Source organism: Malus sylvestris, chromosome 11, assembly GCF_916048215.2.
Source record: "Malus sylvestris chromosome 11, drMalSylv7.2, whole genome shotgun sequence".
NCBI classification, from domain to species: domain Eukaryota; kingdom Viridiplantae; phylum Streptophyta; class Magnoliopsida; order Rosales; family Rosaceae; genus Malus; species Malus sylvestris.
The window spans coordinates 6804167-6826847 of record NC_062270.1 but is presented as its reverse complement, the minus strand read 5'-3'; the positions used below and the strand labels follow the sequence as shown (position 1 = coordinate 6826847).

Sequence of the window (22681 nt, the reverse complement as noted above, 5' to 3'; positions counted from 1 at the left end):
CGGATATCTCTCAAGCCCTTGAAAGATTGTTCAGTGTGTCCGAAACATAAATAATACACCATATGTAATTATACCATTGGAGGTACACTAAAAAAAAAAAAAAAAAAACCTTTCTAATTATGTGATAGCATGTGGTATATCGTATCATATTCTGGACATACCGAAAAATCTCCCTTAACCCTCCTCCAGAAGTAACATCAAAGATCCAATGATCTAAGTTAAAGACAACGGGACCTGAAATGCTCAAAATCTAGAAGAAAAAAAATAGAAATTCCAACTTGAACTGTCACCTTACAATGCCAAGTAAGCAAAGGACAAATAGATAAGATCACTGAGATATTTCCTATCCTAAAAGTTGGATACTTTTGGGTCCCAAAATTTCCCACCACAATTTCTTCAAGTCACCAAGATAATTAGGGAAGCAAAAATATCTCTCTCTTTAATATAAAACCCAATTAAACAGAGAGAAAAGTTTGTAGGAAAATACAGAAGAGATTAGAGAAGAAGAAGAAGAAAAATGGAGTGCTGTGGGAGGCCAAACAGGAGTGACGCTCATTTGTCGAGAGAGGAAGAGGCAGAGATCGAGTCGAAGACAAGAGAGTACTTCGATGGAGTGACTCCCAAGCATCACTCCAAACCTCAACGCAGTGAGTATTCATCAAAGTATGTGGACGATTTGAAAAACAAAGACGAAATTCCCGAACTTGTTGAGTTCCACCGTCTCGAAAGCGATTCTCAGGTTGGTTTTGCAATGAACTTTTGTAGTTCACCAGTTTAACGATAACTATTTAACGTCATACCTTTTTTCTCACAATTAGTTCGTAAGATGCATGCGTAAAGTCACTTAAGAGCTACTTATGTCAAAACGAAGCTATATTTTTGTAATAATTTTGTTTTGACAAACAAAACCAATACATTAGCTAATACAAGATTAGGGGGAAAAAATTAAAAATAAGAAAAATAGTGAAATGCGTTTGCCGGGAGTCGAACCCGGGTCTATTGCTTGGAAGGCAATTATCCTAACCGTTGGACTACAAACGCTTTGCTTGTCAAATTCAGTTTCTTTTTTATAATAAATTATTTTTTGTGTTAGCAGAAAATAGTGCTAAACGGAAGTGAGGTTGGTGAGGAGTTTGTGGAGACAGACTACTACAAGGACCTGAACGAGACTGACAAGCAGCACCACACCACGGGAACTGGGTTCATCAAAATGCCCAACAAAAGCGACAACCGCTACAATTTGGCACCGGATTCCGACACCGACGTCCATGCCTCTTGCCAGTGCAACCCAGCAACTAATGACTGGATCCCAGATGATTCTGCTGCCAATACAGTATATTCAATTTAACCCCCGCTCGTTTTTAAAAAGAAACTGTTATTGGCACTCAGAACAAGTCATCACTCGTTTGCTTTGTTTTATGAAAACGAAAATGTGTACTTGTACATGAAAAAGTGCAAAATAACTTTTTTCTGAAACGCGGATGACAATCAAGTCACCTAACTAATTTGCATTTGTTGGTGGTCTAACTCAATCGTGTGTTTGCTTTTTGTTCCAGGTGGCCTTTGATTCAGGCAAGCCAAGGAGGAGTGACAATTAGGATGGATGGGACTGGGAGTGTGTTAATGTTGCAGATTTTAAAAGTCTGCGTATTACTATTATTGTGATTTTGCAATTTGGGGTTTTCACTTTTCAGTGTTTGCCAATAAGTACATCACTATTTCTTATTCATTGGTATTATGCTCCTTCTATAGAAGAAGTTCAATGTTTGTTTTCAACTTATGAGCAAAACGAATGTTCGTGAATGTGGGTTAGGTCAAATGATCAGGGCCCGCCTACTTACAGGCGTCTCTGAATAAATAAAGTTCGTTCCAAACGGCACAGAAACATTTAGCACAAGCAAAACAAATAAAATCTCACTTGTTAACTCCCTATCTGAACTAAAATTGCACATTGATGTCCTGCTGTAGTTCTACAACATCTGGAACTGTTATCAGAACGAATCAGTTAAGGTATAAAACAAATTCGATGACCGGACATTGATAATTTTGCGGAAATTGAGCATGTGGAACAGGATGGGAAATAATTTACAATTACAACGAACGGTTATGTCTGCTTCTCCAGATCCTCCTCTTTAGTACTTAAACAGGGATGAAGTGGAGAGGTGTACCTTCAAGTTGAGAAGCAGTTAAACTCCGGTGACGTATAAGCTAGCTGCAAATACAATGTCGCGCTTGATTGCATTTGAAGCTGTTACCATTTTCTTGTACAGAGCAGAATTACCCATAATAGATGCAGCATTTTTGAACTCGCGACACGTCTCATCAAGTCTGACAATGGTTCGCACTATCATTCCTTCAGCAACATCTGTAAGTTCACAAATGTCTGCAAACGGAGTGCCCTGCAATAACAAGGGGATGTAAGACCAATCACTCAAAATCATAGGAAGAATTGATGAAATTCTCAGATAAATACCTTCGCCCACTCATAAACGACTTCAACAAGACCAAACTTGAGATTCTCTCGAGCGTACTCCTCTGGATTTATTTGAAGTTTGAAGTGGGATTGAAGCTGGCCAAGTCTTATTGCTATATCGTACAACCTGCAATGAATAATTATATAAATTGAGTTTACTCTGGAACGGGAACAAGATTTGTTCTTTTTCTTTGTCTGAGTGCGCTTAAACTAGGAGGATAATACAGAAAACAATTTTGATGGAAATTATGGTATGTGCAGCATGATGTAACCAAAGTTTTGATTACCAGCACCCAAGCCAGCATTCCATAAGCATCTCATATCTGATAACAAGTATGTGCTCAGAGACACCGAGAAGTAAAAATTCTATGTACCAAATCCGGCCAGACCTACTGGTCGATTGCAGCCTCTAAATGTAAGCATAAAGTAGACTACCCAAATCATTGTATTAAACACGATATTTAAGCATGCAATTTGGCACAGAGAAGAAAGTTTTGTATGCAGATGATGGGAGTGAATGACCTCTGTTTGGCCTGAGACAGTTTTGGAGTAAGAGAAGGTTCAGAAGTATTCTTCTGCTGAAACACAAAGGCAGACATCAACGCCACCGCTTCTTCTGGTTCCAGGTCATCCAGTTGGTTTTCAAACAAACACTCTGTGGCTATCAACTCCTCCCCAGAGTTCATTTCGCAAGCAACACGGCCTTTTATTTGAACCACAAGATCAGCATTGATACATCCAATTTCCTGCAGAACATCTATCTGAAAATACAAAGCTAAACTACTAAGATGAATCACAGGTGTTAAGACAATTATCACATGCCACAAGCAACTAAGAAATATCATGCGCAAGGTAGAAATGTACCCGGCCTTGAAAGTCTGGCATTTGTTTAAGTGCTTCATCTGACATTTGAAACTTAAGAGCATCGACTTCCTCACTGTGTCTCTTCATCTCTCTTGCTAACTTAATGTGCTCGTCCAACTTTATACATCCATGGCACTTATTCTTTGACATCTTTTGCAATAAGTTAGTCCACTTGTAGTATGTTGCCACGAGATTCACATCTCTCAACTTCAGATCTGAACCAGAGTCACCACCATGAAAGTCAGCTTTAAGAGCAAGTTCAGCTCTAACAATTCTCAATTTATCCCAAGTGTTGGGCACATTTTAACAATTAATGAGAACATGCAAGCTATTATATAAGTAGGCTAGAAGGCTTTCTCAACAATTAAATTTTGAACCTAACAGAAACAACTGAACAGAAAGGAGAAAGAAAAGGGGACAAACGAATATCAAATCAAGGAGTGAATTCAAATTTCCAACAGCACAACAATCAACCAAAGAAGGCATGCATCGCAACTCTATAGTTGCAGTGTTGCATTAAAGTGTATATTTATCTGGGATTGAAGGGAATTCTGTAATGATACAACTGCACTTGCCCAGAATCTTATTTGGAATTTGAATTGGCAGATAGATCTACCTTTATGTGGATCCAGGGCTGGAGGGTACTTATTTTCGTCGGATTTTGTGTCCAACAGCTGTTGAACTGTCTTGGAGTAAGCAGCACTGCTATTCTCTTCAAGAAGCCCAACTTGGTCAATTTTTATCTTGCAATTGCATATGCATAGAAAATCTTTGCTGTCAACTCCTTTAACCTCAAAGCTCACCCCAGCAGCAGAACCCTGGTGTGGTAATTTTATGTTGATGACACCCTTTCCTTTCCGAGATTTGACACCAGAACAATACTCTTCATCAAGACCACGTTTAGATTTTGGTGCCACAAAAAAACCTTGTGGAAAATCCGTGCTTTTACTGTCTTGCAAGTTACCACTACCCAGTGGAGTCTGCGGCGGTAGTTCAGGTTTCAGCACCAAAACAATATATTGTTTATTAGTAGCACTAGGTGCTTTCACGACGACTCCAAGCAAGTGGTCCTGCGCCTGTTGGTAAAGCATGATACAGTATTAGCATACCCATAATATTTGGAATTTGAGTTATTTTTTTATAGATATACATCAGATGCCAGCATAATATCAGTAACCACAAATCACGTAAAGAATCACCAAAAGTCATGCAGGAAAAGAATCATATCTAGTTAGTAACACATATTGCTACAGCATGTTCACTGGATAATAACACTAATCAGAAGAGCAATACTACAATTTGATCCTGAGGGAGGGCAAGGACGGGGAAATTAATAATGGTTTAGGATATGACTGGAATAAATGTGTAACTATGTAAGGGACTCACTGACTCTGATTTCATGACTACCACTCTCCCAGTTGTAAGAAATTGTTGGGCAACAGGAGACTGCATAACTGCCTCCAATATTTCCGTGTTATGATTCTCAGCTTCCGAGCGGATGTCATAATACTCCTCAATAGCTGGTTCACCTTTTATACATCTACATGCAAAGTAACCATGCAACACAAAGGTTTGTATGTGATGAAAGGCAAAAAATAACATCAAAAAATAAATTGCAGTACAGCATCTAATTTGCTCACATTTCATTGATATTAGTATCATAGAGATTCCCACATTACACATCTACTAAACTGATCAACAAGGACAACCCATCGGCCATTGTTATAAAAAAAAAAATCAATTTTGTTTTATATCATTCATAAATGCTAATATGCTGCTACAAGTACACAAATTGAATTATTATACAAGTCCATAACTTACTCGATAGGTTTTGTAGCCTGAGCAAGCTTTCGCATCAGAAGTTGCTGCTGTTCTGGTAGTTTCTTCTGAGCATGGAACTCAGCAAAACTTCTTTTCAGCATGTCCTCCACCTGCGGTGACAGTCCCAACCAATATTATTAAAATGGAGTTACTAACACTGCAGAGCTAAAACCTTTAATTACGATATGATTAGCAGACTTGTATTCTTCATAAACACAGAATAACTTAAAGGAAAAATCAATGTGAGTTGATAGAATACTGTGAGACTCAGTTTAACATGCAGAAGACATTCCTTTATCCAATATACCCAAGATTGTTATATTTTAAGTGCAGACCGAGCTATAACCTTACGGACTTATGATATGAAAAGAAGACTTGTATTCTCCATAAATAAAGAATTAACTAAAAGGAAAAATCATTATAACTTTACGAAAAATCAGCTTTTGCTGATAGAATACTGTGAGAATTAGATTAAAATCCAGAAGCTATTCCTTCACCCAGTGGGGCCATGATGGGCATTACTTTAAATGCAGCCTGAGCAGCACCTAACGGGTTTTCTTTCCCCTCCTAGTGAGCCTCATTGAAATATTACTGATTCTGGGCCACTCTATTTACAAGAGGCATATATTTTTTGAGAAGAACAAGAGGCATATATTGGTTATACCATATGATGCAGACATTATATTTAGCTCCTAGAATTTGGGATGTTAATTCAATTTTGGTAAAATGCTGATCTGCAATCCTTTTCCCTTCCTTATTTGTATGAAAGAAGTAACTAGGCACCTTCAGTTCCTCAACACGAAGGAGATGCAGGATCATAATATAGGTAAGTCGAAACTGAGATTCAAGCCGGGTTGCACTTCCAACTATGACATGCTTCAAATCACTCTCTCCTAGGATTTCATCACGGCACATTACAATAACTGTGCCAATTTTATCAAGTCCTCTTCTGCCCGCACGGCCTGCCATTTGAGTGTATTCTCCTGGAAGTAATTGTCTAAATTCCTTGCCATCAAATTTCCTTAATATATCAAAAACAACCTGCAAAACCCTTAAAGAATGTTAGAATGCAACCAACACAGAGCAAACATGTATAAAGATGCCCAGTCAGTTGTCACTAACCCACTTGTAAATTTACAAGATATTCTATTGGTAAATCAGAAATGTTTGTCAAAATTGAAGTTTCATCAGTATAAACAAACCACAACTAGTACAGGACATGAAGTGGCTCTGCAGAAAATTATACTCTAGTTAGGTGTCAGAGACTATGTTCTTTCTTGTTCTAATGAAATACTGATTAATGAAACATAAAAGTATAGAACTCAAGTATGAAGTCAAAACCATCAAGCGAATCAGTTTAATGTTGGAATTGAATTAACGAGACTCTTCTACATGACCACGTTATAAGATGTCAAAGTAGAAGATCTTACAGGAGTAGCCTCAAATGATGGAAATAATTAGTTCAGTCAACAGATTTACAAACACTTGTGCCAACAGGACTATTTCTAAACTTGTAAGACTATTTCTTTGAAATTTTTTAAGATTGATTGATGTTAATCAATTCAAAATTAAAAAGTAGAAAACCAATTCAACAAAAGAATTCGGATACATAGAATATGCGCCAAAGGACAAAATAACATAATTTTTTTTTGATATTTGTAGCAGAATTATCCTTCCCATTTTGAGAAAACTGCATAACACAACTCACCGTTCTAGCTGGTGCATTAACCCCCATTGCAAATGTCTCTGTTGAGAACAAAACCTACAACAACAGAGATAAGCAGTAAAACATTATAGATAAAAAATGAGCATAACTCAATCAAATGCGATAACAACAATGGTGAAACCTGAACTCTAATGGTCATTATTAACACACACATACAAACTATTTGCAATATTTTTGTTAACCACTAAAGATCATCAAAGGTAAGTGGTGTATCATTTTGAAAATCGAAATACGAATGTCGCGACACAGAAATAATACAGAAGTAAAATACCTTGATCACACCACGACAAAAAAGCATTTCCACAACTTCCTTAACAATTGGAAGCAGTCCAGCATGATGGACACCAATCCCTCTATGAAGAAGGCTTTGAACTCTGACAACCTGAATATCAAATCATATTATGTCAAGCCTCAAGGTTTTTCTGGTTAAGTATAAAGAAATATTTAGCGTGCAACCGAACCTGTGGTAAAGTCCTATCAGATCCCTTTAGCCGCGAAAATGCTTTGTCACAGAAAACACGAATCTCACTTTTCTCAGAACTACTTGTAAGGTCAGTCCCATACATACTATCAGCTGACTTATCACAGCGATTCTTTGAGAAACAAAATACCACCACCTAGGCAGACATTGAAACCAAGATTACATAATTATCAAGTACTACAAGAGAAGGTAACTCTAAGTTACTAACACAGGCTTAACAAGAATAACGCAACAACACTCTGGTTCCTACATATGGGTGGAAATTCCAATCTCGCCATGGACTATTAACAATACTTTCGTTGAAGCTACAGCTGAAAAAAAATTGAAGGAATCAATGTTTTTTTCCCCTGTTAAATATGAAACTAATGCAGAAAACACATTTCGCGGTGCTTTCCTCTTGTTTTTCTAAAACTACTTTACTTCAGTAGAAAAAAACTATTTTTTATTTTTTGAGTTTTCCACTTATATTTTATTTAATAGGAAAAAAAATACTACACAATCCTCGCAGGTGGTAGTTGTATTCTTTCCATGAATGACTAGAATCAAATGAATTTAAGGCAACAGGCATGCGCCATAGGGATTATATTCGAACATACAGGTAATAGCGACATCTTTGAGAGCTTGTTAATAAGTGACAACCACAAAGAAGCATCTGATCTTCTTAAACCCCAACTGTTCATGCCATTTCCATTGTTTTGACTTTCTCCTCTCGTTCGGGAGAAATTCCCTGAATTTTGGGGACCAGATTGCTTCTTCTGTTTTCCGCCCCAGTTTGAACTTTGTTTTTGAGATCGAGCCCCATCGTGAGAAGCTGAAGCTGGTGCCTGTGATCCACTACCACCAGTGGCAGAACTCATATTCTTTTTCTTAAATGCATCTTTTGCAGCTTTGAACCCCTCGGGAATAAAGCTTTCACTTTCACATATTTTGTATAGTTCTCCGGAGTAAAATAGACAGTGCTCCAATGGGACTGGTCTTTTTGTAGTCCTGATATCAGAAAATTATACTCTCAAATGTGAAAATCGTGTAAATAAGTTGACAACAATGCAATTCAAATTTCCTTTGAGCCACATCCTTATATAAATAGTTTGAACAACAAGACAAAAACAGATCAAGAGAGTTTCAAATAATTTGAACTGTCACAAAATAAACAAAATAACATAAATAAATCCATATGCCACAAAGATTCATGCTTACCCGGTAACACGGATTTGCTTTTGCTTTGTCCGTCCAATCCAGTCAGCAAACTCAACTTTGTTTGGTACCTACGAGTTCATAATTAATACGTAATGCAATGCATCTTGTGCTGCAAACAAAAATAATAAAACAGGGGCAGGGGAAAACAAAGACCAACCGTCCACATATCAAATTCCAAGTATATTTACAGAAGCTGAGAATTTAGCTTAAGAGCAACAACAGTTATTCCAAAGTTTTGCTAATAGCTACTTTATAAGATATAGACAAGGGAGTAGGCACCATGGCAAGGTAAACAAGAAAATTCAATTGTTACCAAAGTTTCAATAATAGGCACTTCTAAGATGTATACAAGGGAGTAGGCACCATGGTAAGGTAAACAAGCAAATCCACTCGCTACCCAGGTTACGATAATAGGTACATTCTTCCAACCATAGCATTTATTATCAATCAAATTATTTGGTCTAAATCATCTGATCCTAATATATTCTAGTACTACGAAGTAAGAAATGATAACTTTTAAGAAATTCTTTGCTATATCACCTAAATGCCTAATCAATAATTTATTTTGTCAAATAAAAGACTATAGTGATCAACAAACTTAAACCCTTATACTTTTCTTTTATAGATAATCATACTTCATATTTGCATATTTCATTCATGATATTTGCATATTTCATTCATGTTGAGATTGGCAACAGTATCAGGAAAAAGTAAATACCGTAGCTGAAAGGAGGACAATATTGATGTGTCTTGGAAGCATTATAATAACTTCTTCCCAAACAACACCTCTTTCGACATCATTGACATAGTGCACTTCGTCAAAGATAACCTATATCCCACAGAGATGCAGAAAGAGTAGCAAAAAAATATTTTTGCTTATTAAAAAAAACTGGGGAAAACAAAATACAAAACTTAACCAATAAAATGGTGGGAAATTACTGTTCAAAAGAATATCACAGAATCCCAGCCTTTTACCCATTCAATATCACGTATTATGTCAGCACCGCGATAAAGCATTGACCTCAATATTTCGGTCGTCATAATGAGACAAGAAGCCTCTGGCCTCAAGCTAACATCACCAGTGAGAAGTCCAACATCAAATTTTCCACACAAATCTCTATATTTTTGGTTGCTGATGGTTTTGATAGGAGCTGTATACACAGCTCTGGTGCAATGCTGCACAAAATTAACACAAGGGTCAGAATCGACAAAGAAACCAAATATATGATTAAAGTAACAGCGAGCTCAAAGATTCAAGCTGTACTTTTGATGCTAAAGCAAATGCATATTCTGCAACAACTGTCTTTCCAGCTGATGTGTGAGCAGCCACAAATACCGAGTCCCCCTTTTCAAGATAATAAATAGCCTGTAAACATCCCAACGCGGAGGAAAGTTTATTTAGGGTATAAAACAGAATTTCACAGCAATCTTAAAGATAATAATGTTAAATAATTTGTAATCTATAACGTGAGAGAAAAGGAGGAAAGTAGATTTAGAAATATGAAGGATTTCTATGTGTAAGTTTTTTTCGTCCACAAAATCCTACAATTTACTGTCACATGAAAAGTCTGATGACAGTTTCAACATGAGAAGCTGCGTTATCATGACATCTAGATTCTGTAAAGAAGAAGATATAAAGTTGTTTGGACTGCCCTCTCTAATGCATATGGTGAAAATTTGGATAATATAATTAAGTAACTACACAACTGTTTAAATTTGAACCTTCTCAATAGCACTACAAGTATAACTCACCCAACAACATACATATATCTAGCCCTGTTCTCTACATGACAACAATGTACAACGCACTTAACCGTATTGACTTCGTTATGTAGTCAGTAAAATCAATGTATGTGGGTCATCTGCAACATCCCACTTTTGAAACAGACTGAGAGTGATGTATATGTATAAATCCACTATTGATCTTTTTTTTTTCATCATTATAATTAAATTGTATCGGGTTCGAGACTTGGAAGCAGCCTCTCCATAAATGGGGGTAAGGCTAGCTGACATTCACCTCTCCCAGACCCTGCGTAAAGCGGGAGCCTTGTGCACTGGATACGACCTTTATTATAATTAAATTGTATTAGCTAAAGGGCTATGAGCTCAACTACAAGCCAAGGAAAACCAAGCTTAGTAATTAAATATCAGAATTTTATCTCTCAAAACTAATCATTGAACAAGGATCTACCGCTACCATTTTTACGTGATACTAATCAATCTATAAATTTTGGTCTAAAAGAATTTTACAAGAAAAAAAAAAAAAGAAATCAGTCTTCTAATGGAAAAATAGTAGAAGAGAGTTTGGATTGACCGATACCTCCTTCTGGAATTTGTCCAATTCAAAAGGAAAATCCATTGCTTTGTTGGGAACAAGATCATGAAAGTTCTCTGCAATATATTCAGTACCTCCACTAATAGCCCAAGCCTGCCAATGGTGAACTAGTTAAAAAATAAAAATATAGCAGTGAGCAAGTTTCAGTTAAAAGCACGAAACATGACATGTGGAAGTATTAGAAATTTTCAGTAAACTGTTACTTCACAACTAAATACCACCTTCGGATTTTGTTCATCCTCTTCACCAGTTCCATTAGATCTTGACTTTGTTTCTCCTGCCTCAACTGACAAAAGCTCATCCAACAAAGACAATTCAGGCTCACAAGAATCGATGGCAACATCAACCTCCTTTACTTCATCCTCTGACTTAACAGATTCTGATCCTGACAATTGACCTTTGTGGATGGCATCCACATTAGCCCAAAAATAATGAAAGCAAAACACTTAAGAGACTGCTCACAGAATTGTCCTTTGTTCAAAGTTACCTGGTGAAGTATTTGCAACATAATCCATAACCCTAGTTGATGTTTGATAGGCAGGGGGAATAGAGTTAACTTTTCACTTTATGAATTATTATAGATGCATGGTTTATTAACCCTGCAACTAGTAGAAGCTGAAATCCAACGTGGATACATGATCTAGAAATGTATCGCAGTTCTGCATAATCTCCTTTCTACACTTAGTTGAGAACAAACATCAAAGCAATCTCAACCTAACAGATCCAAGTTAACTGGAGCTGATTTGAAAGCAGAAATATTCTAAATCTGGCCTACGACTGCCCCGATTTTATAAGCTTAAGCATCAAGGCCCAGTGAATTAAGTTACAGCTCTTACTCTTAACCCATAAAATTCTAAACATTATAAACAAATTGTATCCAGTTAGCAGTTTATACATACCATCTCCTTCAAATTCAACAACTTCCTCTTCCCAAGCCTTCTCGAACAGGTCATCAAACTGCACAGACAACCCACTCTGCGAATACCAGCAAGACATAAAAATAAAACATTTGTCAACTTAAGATAAGAGACAATTATAATATAGAAAGGATAGAAGTATAAAAAGAATATAGGAGGAACCACTGAGTTCTTAAACTATGACTCAGTAGAGAGGGGAGAGAGAGAGAGAGAGAGAGAGAGGCAAAACTGACCAGTTTTTCATCTGACGTGCTTTCCATGGAACTTTGATCCTTATATACATTCCATGAGCATGGATAGGCCTTCCAAAAAAGCTATTCCATCAATATTATGTTATGTATAATATATATTTTTACAACTTTCAATTAGATGACAGTTAAATTAACCTTCAGATCACCAAGGTCCAATCCTTGCTTAAAGCTTGGAGGTACAGCCTGAGGAGAGCCACCAACCAGAAGTTCGCGTACCCATTCGCCATTACAAGCACCATCAGGAACAACTCTTTCTAGAGATTGGGAATCATCCAAGCCTCCTGGACGAAAAGGGCGGTTGTTGATGCTTCCCCGTACAAAATCCTTAGCTGGTCCAGCCAAACGTGGCAATGAACCAGACTCTCGAGCTCCTACTATAAGTTCTGACACATCCACCTAAACCAATATAAAAGCAAACTCTGGGACACGCTTAGAAACACAAGGGTAACAAATGTAGCACTAAAACACTACAAAAAACCCTAAAGAACAAAAATTCCTGGTGATTTAGATTGTATTCTAATAGCATCTAGAACAATCAATGACTTATATACCCCCATAGTGCTTTTGACTTCCCACGCTAAGCTAATCGACATGTGTGGGTAAACACAAACACTGGGTGAACCACATACCTGCACAGATTTAGGTTCCCATTGACCTTCAGCCGACCCATTCTTCTGGCGCCGAAATGGCAATTCCCACGTGGGAACCACAACGCAGCGCGGCAGTGATGGCTCCAAGGGAACATCTGCCTTATCAAACCAGTCAAAATCCCACTGCCTCCCAACCTTTTCGGGTGCAAATACTTCGTCATCCAATCTCAGCGATAGATACTTCTCCTCTATATACTCTTTTATTGATCCAGGCGTCTCCCTAGGAAAAGCAGGCGGCTGATACACGCACAACAACGCATACATTAATACCCGAATTTCGAGTTGCAGCCATGTTTAGCAAATTGAAAATACTCTCCTAGTCTCCAGTTTCCGGAAACAAATTTTGAAACCAATCTTTGGTTGCTTGCCATTGAAGCATTCAAGCTTTCAAACTTACACTCTCCACATTACAATTCAGCTTCCAAATGCACTTATACCAAAACCCAACACGACAATTCGACACTTAAACATAATGGCATCCAATTTATGCAAATTAAGAAGTAAAAGGGAGTGACTTTGCGAAGGCAAACCCTAGAAGAAGACAAAATTGGCAGCGGAATTGCAAAGTGGAAGGAGAGAACTGACCAGAATGAAATCAGGGAGAGACTTGACGGGGTCGGAGCTTTCAACGGTGGAGAGGGGCTCAAGCCGGAGGTGGCCACTGTGGCCGGAGAATCCGACCCGGAACGAGAGCCCGTTCGCTGCTTCTATCGGATCCATTTTTTGGGCTCCAGGGTTGGAGTGTTTCGGGGGTTAAAAAAAAATCCTTTCGAACACTCTTGATTTTTTTTATTCCGATTCCGAAGGGTTTGGTTTTTGGCGGGTTTTGTTTGATGGGCTGTCGAAAGAAAAGAACTCAAAGAAGTGTCGTCGTTGTCACTTCTTCACTTTTGTATCAAAATAGTATCTTAGTGAGTAAGAAATCAGAGTTTTAGAGAGAGAGAGAGAGAGGAAAATGTAGAGAGAGAGAATTGTAAAACTGTATTTTCCATTGCATTTAGACTCTGGCTTGTGCTCCTCGTTGATACCAAAAAACACGGAAGCATCTTGTTGGTTGCAAAGATGATAAACTGAAAAATATAGATAAAGAGGGAGAAAGACAAAGGAAAAAGAGACTTCTGACAACTTTTTCTTTTCTTGTTGTCTCTTTCCATATACTATAATATTAAATATACACATAGTATGGCCAAGTACTTTATTTTGCACCAGGATCCTCGCCGGATCCATTTCCCCACAATCCTATCCGTTCATTATATATCGTGCGATCAATTTTTGTTAAGTATTATTTACTTTTGAATTTTAAAATTTAAATTTTAAATGATTTCTGACCGTCCGATATACGATGAACGAACAGGGTTGTGGGATTCCTAGGATCCTAGGGAATGGATCCGGCGAGGATCCTGGTCCCTTTATTTTGCCTCTCAAATAATATATAATATAATATACCTATATATAAAGCCCTTTCGGGCAGATTGCTTTTATTTTTAGGAAAACTAATTAAAGGGGTTTGAAAATTTTGAGTTTTAATGATAAAGACAAAATAAAGGGTAAAGTAAATAGTATCATGATTGACTTTTTAGTGTAAAAATGTGGTTTTTCATTAAAGTGAACAGTATCGGGTGCTTTTCGTTAAAGTTCTCTTTATTTTTCTCTTTTCCTGTATCATAATGTATAGATATATATATATATATCTATATATATATATATATCTATATATATATATATATATCTATATATATATATATATCTATATATATATATAGAGAGAGAGAGAGAGAGAGAGAGAGAGAGAGAGAGAGAGAGCCCTATCGGGCAAAATGGAAGAAAGAGAGAGACAAGGAGAAAGAGAAAGAGAGAAAAAGAAAGAGAGAGAAATAATATAAAAAAAGAAAAAGAAAGAAACAGAGAGGTACCCTTTCGGGCAAATTACCAACAAAAAGCCCATTCGGGCAAATTAAAAAAGCAAACCAGATTTTTTTTTTTTTGTCTTTGTTGGTGCTTTTCATATACTAAAATATAATATAATATATATCCCCTTCGGAACAAAAGGATAAGGATTGTCTGCCCTCCACTTCTGATGTCTTCCTCGTGCCCTCCTGTTTGTGTGATCACGATTAAGCCACGTTAATATTTTATATTACTATTCATTTATGTCTTATTATATCTATAAAAAAATAATATAAAATATTGACGTAACTTAATCGTGATCACACAAAACAGGAGGGCTCGGGAAGGGCACTGGAGCGCAGACAATCCTTTTCCGGGACAAAGAGCTTTTATTTGTCTTATAATATAGTATAACATAATATATATATATATATATATATTAAAATAAAATAAAGCCTATTCGGGGAAAACAAAGAAAGAGAGGAAAAAGCCCAAGTCGGGCAGAATAATAAAAAAACAAAGAAAGCTTGCTCGGGCAAAGTTAAAAGAAAAGGGATGCCCAATGTTTTTTTTTTTTTTTTTTGTCTTTTCATTTCAATAGATATATATATATATATATAGAAAAACAATAAAAATGAGTTTTATTCGGGCATATTGGATGAAACCTCTTGATTGCCCATATGTTATTTTTCTCTCAACACTCAAATTTTTTTCTCTTTTTAAAATTGAGTGTAGAGAGATCCGATCCACCATTTAAACTGGGCATGCCATGTAGCTTGGGAACCATAGGAGGAGGAGGCCATTCATGTTTGATCCCAAGCTTTGTCCTCCTTTAGATCTTGGTGCGGACAACATGCTTGTGTTGGCAGGGATGAGTGTGGGAACTATTTTCTTCTTTTTCGGGTTCCCCATGAGGTGCAAGTTCAAGCCCCCTGAGTGTAGGTGTTGGGCCTATAATAGCCATAAGCTCCATCTTAGCCGTTATTGGTTTCTATATGTCGGCTTGGTTTCCTACAACCATATCCATTTTCATGGATTTTTCATTGGGTGGGGCCATTGTTTGGCCTTCATCAATATGCAGATTTTGTTCTTCCTTGGTTGTAGTAGGGTGATTTTGTTTTGTATAGGAGATTTGACCCATTCGATCTATCAACTTTCTCATGGTTTCTCCGAAAGTTGTACATCTTTCTTTGAAGGTTGTATAGCTTTCTCTGAAAGTTATGTAGCTTTCCTCCATCCCTTCAAAACACTTGGTCACTTCTTCACCATATTCGATGTTTGCCACATAGAGTTTGGACACCTTCTCTAATTTGCCCACATCCTCATTGTAGAGTTTTTCATCTTGATGATCATTAGTTGGCATCTCATATATTGGCTCTATGTACTCATTGGAAGCATTTTGATACTGAAAGCCATTTGTTGGCTTATCATAGTATTCATAAATGTGATTGTCATTAAAAGAATAATAACCTTCATCATAGCCATAAGTTGGCCAATCTTCAAGATTATTATTATGTAGTTGGTAGCCATTAGTTGGCCGACAATCATACTCCATGGGACTTGAGTACTCCTCAGCCATGTACCCATAAGTTGGCAACTCATAGGTTGGCTCCATATGATTTTCATAGCCATAATTCGGGCATTCTTCAACACCATCATCCTCTTCATACTCCAGAAAAGCATGTTGAGAAAAACCATGAACATAAGGATTGTTCACAGTGGCGAAGCCATAATTTCTCAGGGGGAGGGGCGAACTTAAAAGAGTGCAAGGTTAAAGAAAAATGGTAACAGCTAAATCTTTTTATATAGTAATGTCTTTCATAATTAATCAATATAAACAAATTACAATTGTTGCCGGCGAGGTTTCATGTCATGAAAACGTCGCATAATAGGCTCATTATCAATAAAAGCAAATACATATCTCTCAATGTAAACAAATATGCTATCACTCAACCATTGATCTTCCATTTTGTTATGCAATGGTATTTTCACAATCTTCATAGCAGAAAAAGCTCTTTTCATAGCACAAAATGGCGACACCCTCAATTCCCTTTGCAACGGTTACAAGAGCTAGTTGAAGTTGGTGTGCAAAACAATGAACATAAAATGCTTAAGGATACTTGTTCAAAATCTTTGTTTTAAGGCCATTTAGCTCACCTTTCATATTATTAGCTCCATCATAGCCTTGTCCCTGTAACTTGGACATACTAGCTCCACGTTTGATAAGATTATTTTCGGTTGGCTAGCCTAACCTAAGAATAATTTACGGAAGTTGGAGATCTTTTGCAGAAAGCTAAAACTTCGACGTTGTCCAAAAATTGTACTCATCCAAAACAAGATTAAAAAGCCACTTAGACTTAGTACCACGGTCTAAGTGAGAGGCCTTAAGTTTGATGAGAGTAAAACAATTATAAAAAAAAGGTCGAATCCAAGAGAAAATCTAATCACTAAATAGTATGATAAATATGTTTGCTAATGACTATTGCTGCACTAAATTTTCCAACTCAATCCTTGTATATTCACAGAGTTGAAGTACATTTGTTCTTCTGATCTGATAACCAAAACTTGTTAGCCTTACATCAGTCACGGAGTAAAAGAAGTTGATGATTTCGAATAACGTTCAAGGAGTGACAATGGCGACCATCCTCATGGATGTTTGTTCTAGTTAGACTAGCAAGATTTAATCTAGCTGCTGATCCATACACATCAACCATTTCCTTCGACATGAAACCTTTTCGAGGAGACTCAATGCATCTTCTTGTAGAGAATCTGTTCCCCAAGACAAGATCTCCAACATCGACATTATGGCATCAGCCTCATGCAAGACGCTGGCTCCTCTTTGAGGAGAGGCTTTGACAACCAATGTCGAAAGAGTTTGAATTGCTTCGATGGCAGTTTCATACAATTCTTCCGATAACAGCCTCACCAAGTCAGGCAAAGCTTTTGCTTCCAAATGACAGAATATGGAAGTCACACTGCAGATACCATCGTGCGCTGAGCATAGTGGAGCGTTCGATGGCTTGAAACAGGACCAGCAGCCGGTGGGTTTGGAGACAGTAGTGAGCTTTGGAGACAGTGGTCCCCTCTCTATATATATTTTTTATTTTCCCCACTTATACGAAACGGCACCGTTTCGTTCCACTTTTTTCAAAATTTTTAACTAGTTTCTTTTCCCCCACTTATACGAAACGGCACCGTTTCGTTCCATTTTTTTCAAAATTTTTAACTAGTTTCTTTTCCCCCACTTATACGAAACGGCACCGTTTCTTTCCCCATTTATACGAAACGGCACCTAGGTGTTTTGAAAAAAAATTCAACAGAGCAGAACTGCAGCACCGGCGCTGCAGGAGACGAAGAGCAGCAGCAGCAGGAGGGGAGGGGCTGGCCAGCCCTCAAGCCTTGTTTTTCCGGCGAGGGGAGTGGCGGCCGCCACTCCTCGCCCTCATGTGGCTTCGCCACTGATTGTTCATGATCTAACTCCATATAAGGGTCCCACCGAGCGTGCCAAAATATGTTCGCTCCCTAAATTCGTCATGGGTCTTGCGGGCATGCTGAGAATTTATTCAAACACGAAATTGGTGGGTGTGGGCGTGCCACTACTAGCTGCCGCTAGTAGAAGGGTTTTGAATGATTAAGGTTGTGCCTGTATTTGACTTCAAACCAAGAGATTGTGTCATTGAGTGAGAGTGACTCAAATTAAGGTTCTTTGTTTGCCTTGAAAATAAGGACTTTACTTATATGGAGAGATTGAACAATATGTAAAATGCAGAGGAGAGTGAATGACTAATATTGCAGATTGCTTGTAGATTAAATGACTGGAAATGAGTTGTACACAAAGACTACAAATGAGATCGATACTACTAGTGAGCAGCAGAACTAATAAACTAGATAAAAGATGGCTTTTGTGATGACTGATCCTGAGAATGATTGAGGTTGGGGGCTAACTGCAGCTTCGTGTATGCAAATCTGGCTTAAGCAGAGTTTGCGTATTTGTTTGTTTGATTGGTTGAGTGTCCATAATCATTGTGCCTCTACTTCTTTATATATATATATATATGAGAAAGCCCACTGCTGAGAACATTGCACTTGCCCGAAAGAAACTCCTCTGCAGCTTGCATTGTGAAATAATATTAAAATAGGCAAGTTGCATCTCCACCACATGTCTATTTCCCATTTGCAATAAAATAATTAAAAGAAGCAAGCTAGCTTCTTTCATATGTCCTCTGTCAGAATGTCTGGATATTGTCTCCCATCCACTTGCAATACATGCAATTGTTGATTAAACTAATCTCTTGGCAAACCTCCACCACCCAAACAAAAAGGACAAGTATTATTTTAATGTCTAACTCTCCTACTTGCAGCCAAACATCCTTCCAAGTTAGCCTTTCTCCTAGGTAATCCTCCAAATGTCATATCTTGTCATATTTAGCCCGAATGACATATTTTAGGTGCAAACACAGGTAATAAGTTTTCTAAAAATAGTATTGTCTTTAATGAAACCGATTACAAACTTTTAGTCAAGAATAGAGCTGGAAAGACAATTAATCGACAAGAAAAATATGCACATACATAATTTTTCACAAAGCTTCAATTTAAAAACAGAACTTTTTTCCCAATAAGGAAACCGAACTTACAATGAAAGAGCACTAAAACGTGCTTTGTATTGCATGTTTAGTGAAAATAATAATAATTAATTTAAAGTTTGTTAAAATTTCTATCTAATGTTTGTTGGAACTTGTGAAACTTGTGGGATTCTTAGTCCCAAATCGCCTATTCCTCTTTAGAAGATCCACTCTATAAGTGTGTTTCCACACTTATGGTTTGAAAGAAATTGGGCCAAAGTTGTGGACCTTAGGTCCTAGACTTGGATAGTTTGAGTGCATGTATTAAATGTCAAAGATTGTCCTTGGGGCTCGGATGTACGAAAAACACAAGTATCATTTTTACATTTTTTATTTTTGCATTCAGTTTTTTCCGAAAGGATAAAACTGATCACGGGAACATTTACAACCGTTCTTAAGGATAAACATGAACAGCTTTAACTGCTCCATTACGCCATTATAAATATGGTTGTCAAATCAGAAACCAAAACAACAATTTCATCGCCTCCTTTTTCATACTTCACAAAGAAACACTGCAACCAATTTGACAAGAATCCAAGTTCGAGTGCAAGAACTTAAATTAGATAGTTGTATCCTGCAAGATAGACGTCCATAGAACTGCAGTACTGGTGCAGGGACGAATTTCTGTCTTAGGAGATTGCTTTTGCAAGCCTCTATCTTCAAACAACAAGTCAGTGTTTTTTTGTGATTTATTATTCAATTTTATTAATTGTTCATATTGTGAGATATATTGTATCTTTTGTGAAAGTTCTATTAGAAATAAACTGTACAATTGTTATATATTATATACTTGATATTTGATTGGTTTCTAACAATGTTTAGGGTTTAGATAGATTTTTTATTTGAACCTTTGACGAATCTTCTTTGCCAAATTCATGGCAATGAAGTGATGAAAGAACATGATTTTCTTTTTTATGGGCAGGAACGTGGCTATCTTTTTTATGGGCAGATTTCCTAGTCAGAATATGAATATAATTTCTAGTTATCCTTTTGTTATTTAAAAAACCTTTTCTATGAGGGTTTTAATTTGGAGTAGTATAAATAAGGCTTTTTAGTTATTAGGGTTTGGGGGATGCAACATTGGGAGGAGACGCATTATTTTGGAGAACTTAAAAGGTGTTTTCAATCCTTTTTCTAGTTAATATATTTTCTTTAGTTTTTATTATGATTGTTCGTAACTAGTCCTTTTGCTAGAGCGAAGCCTTGAGCCTTAGCATGAATATGTGACTTTATTAATTTACTTATGAATGGATGCATGCTTGCTCTGAATTATTAATCACTGCGATTAAACTATCTAATTGTCTTAGTGATTCGCGACCATTACGGTTTTTAGACAAGTAATTTGATACAAGTTATGTTGGAACAACACCCTGATTTCCCCCAAAATTGCGATTTTGATTGAATTTGGTACGATTCTGGTTGAGGCCTCAATAATTCCCTCGGAATCAAGAGTTATGACCAGAATTATTGGATGATTGAGCAGCATAAGCATGAAATGGAGTAGATGCATTGGATGCAGTCAATCGAGTTTTACGCTTTTGAAAGGAAATTTCCTTGCTCAAAAGTAAACCATGAAGTTCATTAGAAGTAACAGATTCATTTCTGGTTTCAATGGAATCAACAAATAATTCATAATCATCAGGGAGACCAAACAGAATATAGGCTACCAAATCAGACTCAGAAATCGGTTCACCCACAACAACCAATTTGTCAGTAATTTCTTTAATTGAATTGAGGTAATCAGTCATCGAAGAATCACCTTTTTGGATCATTTGAATCTTAGCACGAAGACTATGAATGTGTGTGCGAGAAGCTCTAGCAAAACGTTTTTCCAGAGAAAGCCACAGAGATCTGGAATCATCCATTCCAATAGTCAAAGGAATGAGATCTTTAGATAGAGTTGAATTTATCCAAATCATCAAGATTTGATCTCGCTCACACCAAATTGAAAATACTCTCCTAGTCTCCAGTTTCCGGAAACAAATTTTGAAACCAATCTTTGGTTGCTTACCATTGAAGCATTGAAGCTTTCAAACTTACACTCTCCACATTACAATTCAGCTTCCAAATGCACTTATACCAAAGTCCAACACGGCAATTCGACACTTAAACATAATGGCATCCAATTTATGCAAATTAAGAAGTAAAAGGGAGTGACTTTGCGAAGGCAAACCCTGGACGAAAATAAAATTGGCAGCGGAATTGCAAAGTGGAAGGAGAGAACTGACCAGAATGAAATCAAGGAGAGAGTTGACGGGGTAGGAGCCTTCAACGGTGGAGAGGGACTCAAGCCCGAAGTGGCTATTGTGGCCAAAGAATCCGATCTGGAACGAGAGCCTATTCGCGGCTTCTATCAGATCCATGTTTTGGGCTCCAGGGTTGGAGTGTTTTGGGGGTTAAAAAAACCTTTCGAACACTGTTGAATTTTTTTTTTTTCCGATTATGTAGGGTTTAGTTTTTGGCAGGTTTTGTTTGATGGGCTGTCGAAAGAACTCAAAGAAGTGTCATCGTCGTTACATCTTCACTGCCTTTGGTATCAACTATAAACCGGTTTTTTTGTTGTTTTTATCGTAAATGGTTCCTGATCAAACTCATCATTTTGGTCTCTCACTTTCAAAATCAATCAATATCGTTCATGACATTCACTACCCCATATTAATTTGGTCATTGCGTCAAGATCCTGTCAACTATTATGTTAGTTTGTATGTAGAACCCACAAATTCGATGTAATGGTTACATGTGGATTACATAAAATAAGGTTTTTATTGTAAATGGTCCTTGACATTAATCTAACTTCTCATTTTGGTCCCTGAGTTTCAAAAATCGATAAATTTGGTCCCTGACTTTCAATACCACACGTCAATTTAATTCTTCCGTTAAAGGTTCGTTGATATTTTTTGTCTCATTAATCCAATCATATGGAGCCACATGTATTAACTATAAGGAACTTTTTTTTTAAAATTTAAAACTAAAAGTAAAATAAGAAACTAAAAATCAAAATTAAAAGAAAAATAAAGTCATCATCGTCTTCATCAGGTATGTTAAAAAAGAAAAAGAAGGCACCATGAAACCACTAGAATACTTGGCCTCTTGAACTCACTCCTCATTCTTTCTAGTTTGTTATAGTCCCATCAAATTTGAATTGAATTTGGATTCGATTTTATCAAATCTAGATTGAATTTTTTCCAATTGGTGATGTGGGATGTGAGAAAAATGTCAATGCAGAATACTCATATGTTGGTTCACTCTTAACAAAAAATAGTTTCTTTTAGTTAATCCACGTGGAGTTATATGAATGAATTAGTGGGACCACATTAGCATACAAACGAAAAATATTGATGAAATTTTAACACAATGACTAAATTGATGTGCGGGAGTGAAGGTTAGGGACCAAATTTATTGATTTTTGAAACTCAAGAACCAAAATGAGGAGTTTGATCAATGTCGGGGGACTATT

At 36.9% G+C, this 22681-nt stretch overlaps 2 protein-coding genes and 1 non-coding gene across 3 annotated transcripts; 1 reads left to right on the top strand and 2 right to left on the bottom strand.

The window, feature by feature from the left end:
• The first annotated feature begins 439 nt into the window (after positions 1-439).
• LOC126589142 (uncharacterized) lies at positions 440-1776 on the top strand. Its single transcript, XM_050254371.1, has 3 exons — positions 440-739; positions 1097-1333; positions 1557-1776. Exons 1-3 carry the CDS (start codon positions 518-520, stop codon positions 1596-1598), a joined length of 501 nt encoding a protein of 166 aa, XP_050110328.1. The 5' UTR covers positions 440-517; the 3' UTR covers positions 1599-1776.
• On the bottom strand, positions 970-1041 carry TRNAG-UCC (transfer RNA glycine (anticodon UCC)). Its single transcript has one exon. It is a non-coding gene; the product is annotated as a tRNA-Gly (tRNA).
• Positions 1777-1887: 111 nt separating the features above from the next.
• LOC126589102 (DExH-box ATP-dependent RNA helicase DExH11-like) lies at positions 1888-13802 on the bottom strand. Its single transcript, XM_050254301.1, has 23 exons — positions 13301-13802; positions 12695-12952; positions 12201-12461; positions 12048-12116; positions 11797-11872; positions 11119-11294; positions 10883-10990; positions 9827-9928; positions 9538-9738; positions 9281-9391; positions 8563-8630; positions 7962-8352; positions 7346-7501; positions 7156-7266; positions 6867-6920; positions 5942-6199; positions 5159-5268; positions 4724-4877; positions 3954-4413; positions 3338-3552; positions 2996-3234; positions 2474-2600; positions 1888-2399 (listed from the first exon to the last, which is right to left on the bottom strand). Exons 1-23 carry the CDS (start codon positions 13433-13435, stop codon positions 2187-2189), a joined length of 4053 nt encoding a protein of 1350 aa, XP_050110258.1. The 5' UTR covers positions 13436-13802; the 3' UTR covers positions 1888-2186.
• Positions 13803-22681: the final 8879 nt, after the last annotated feature.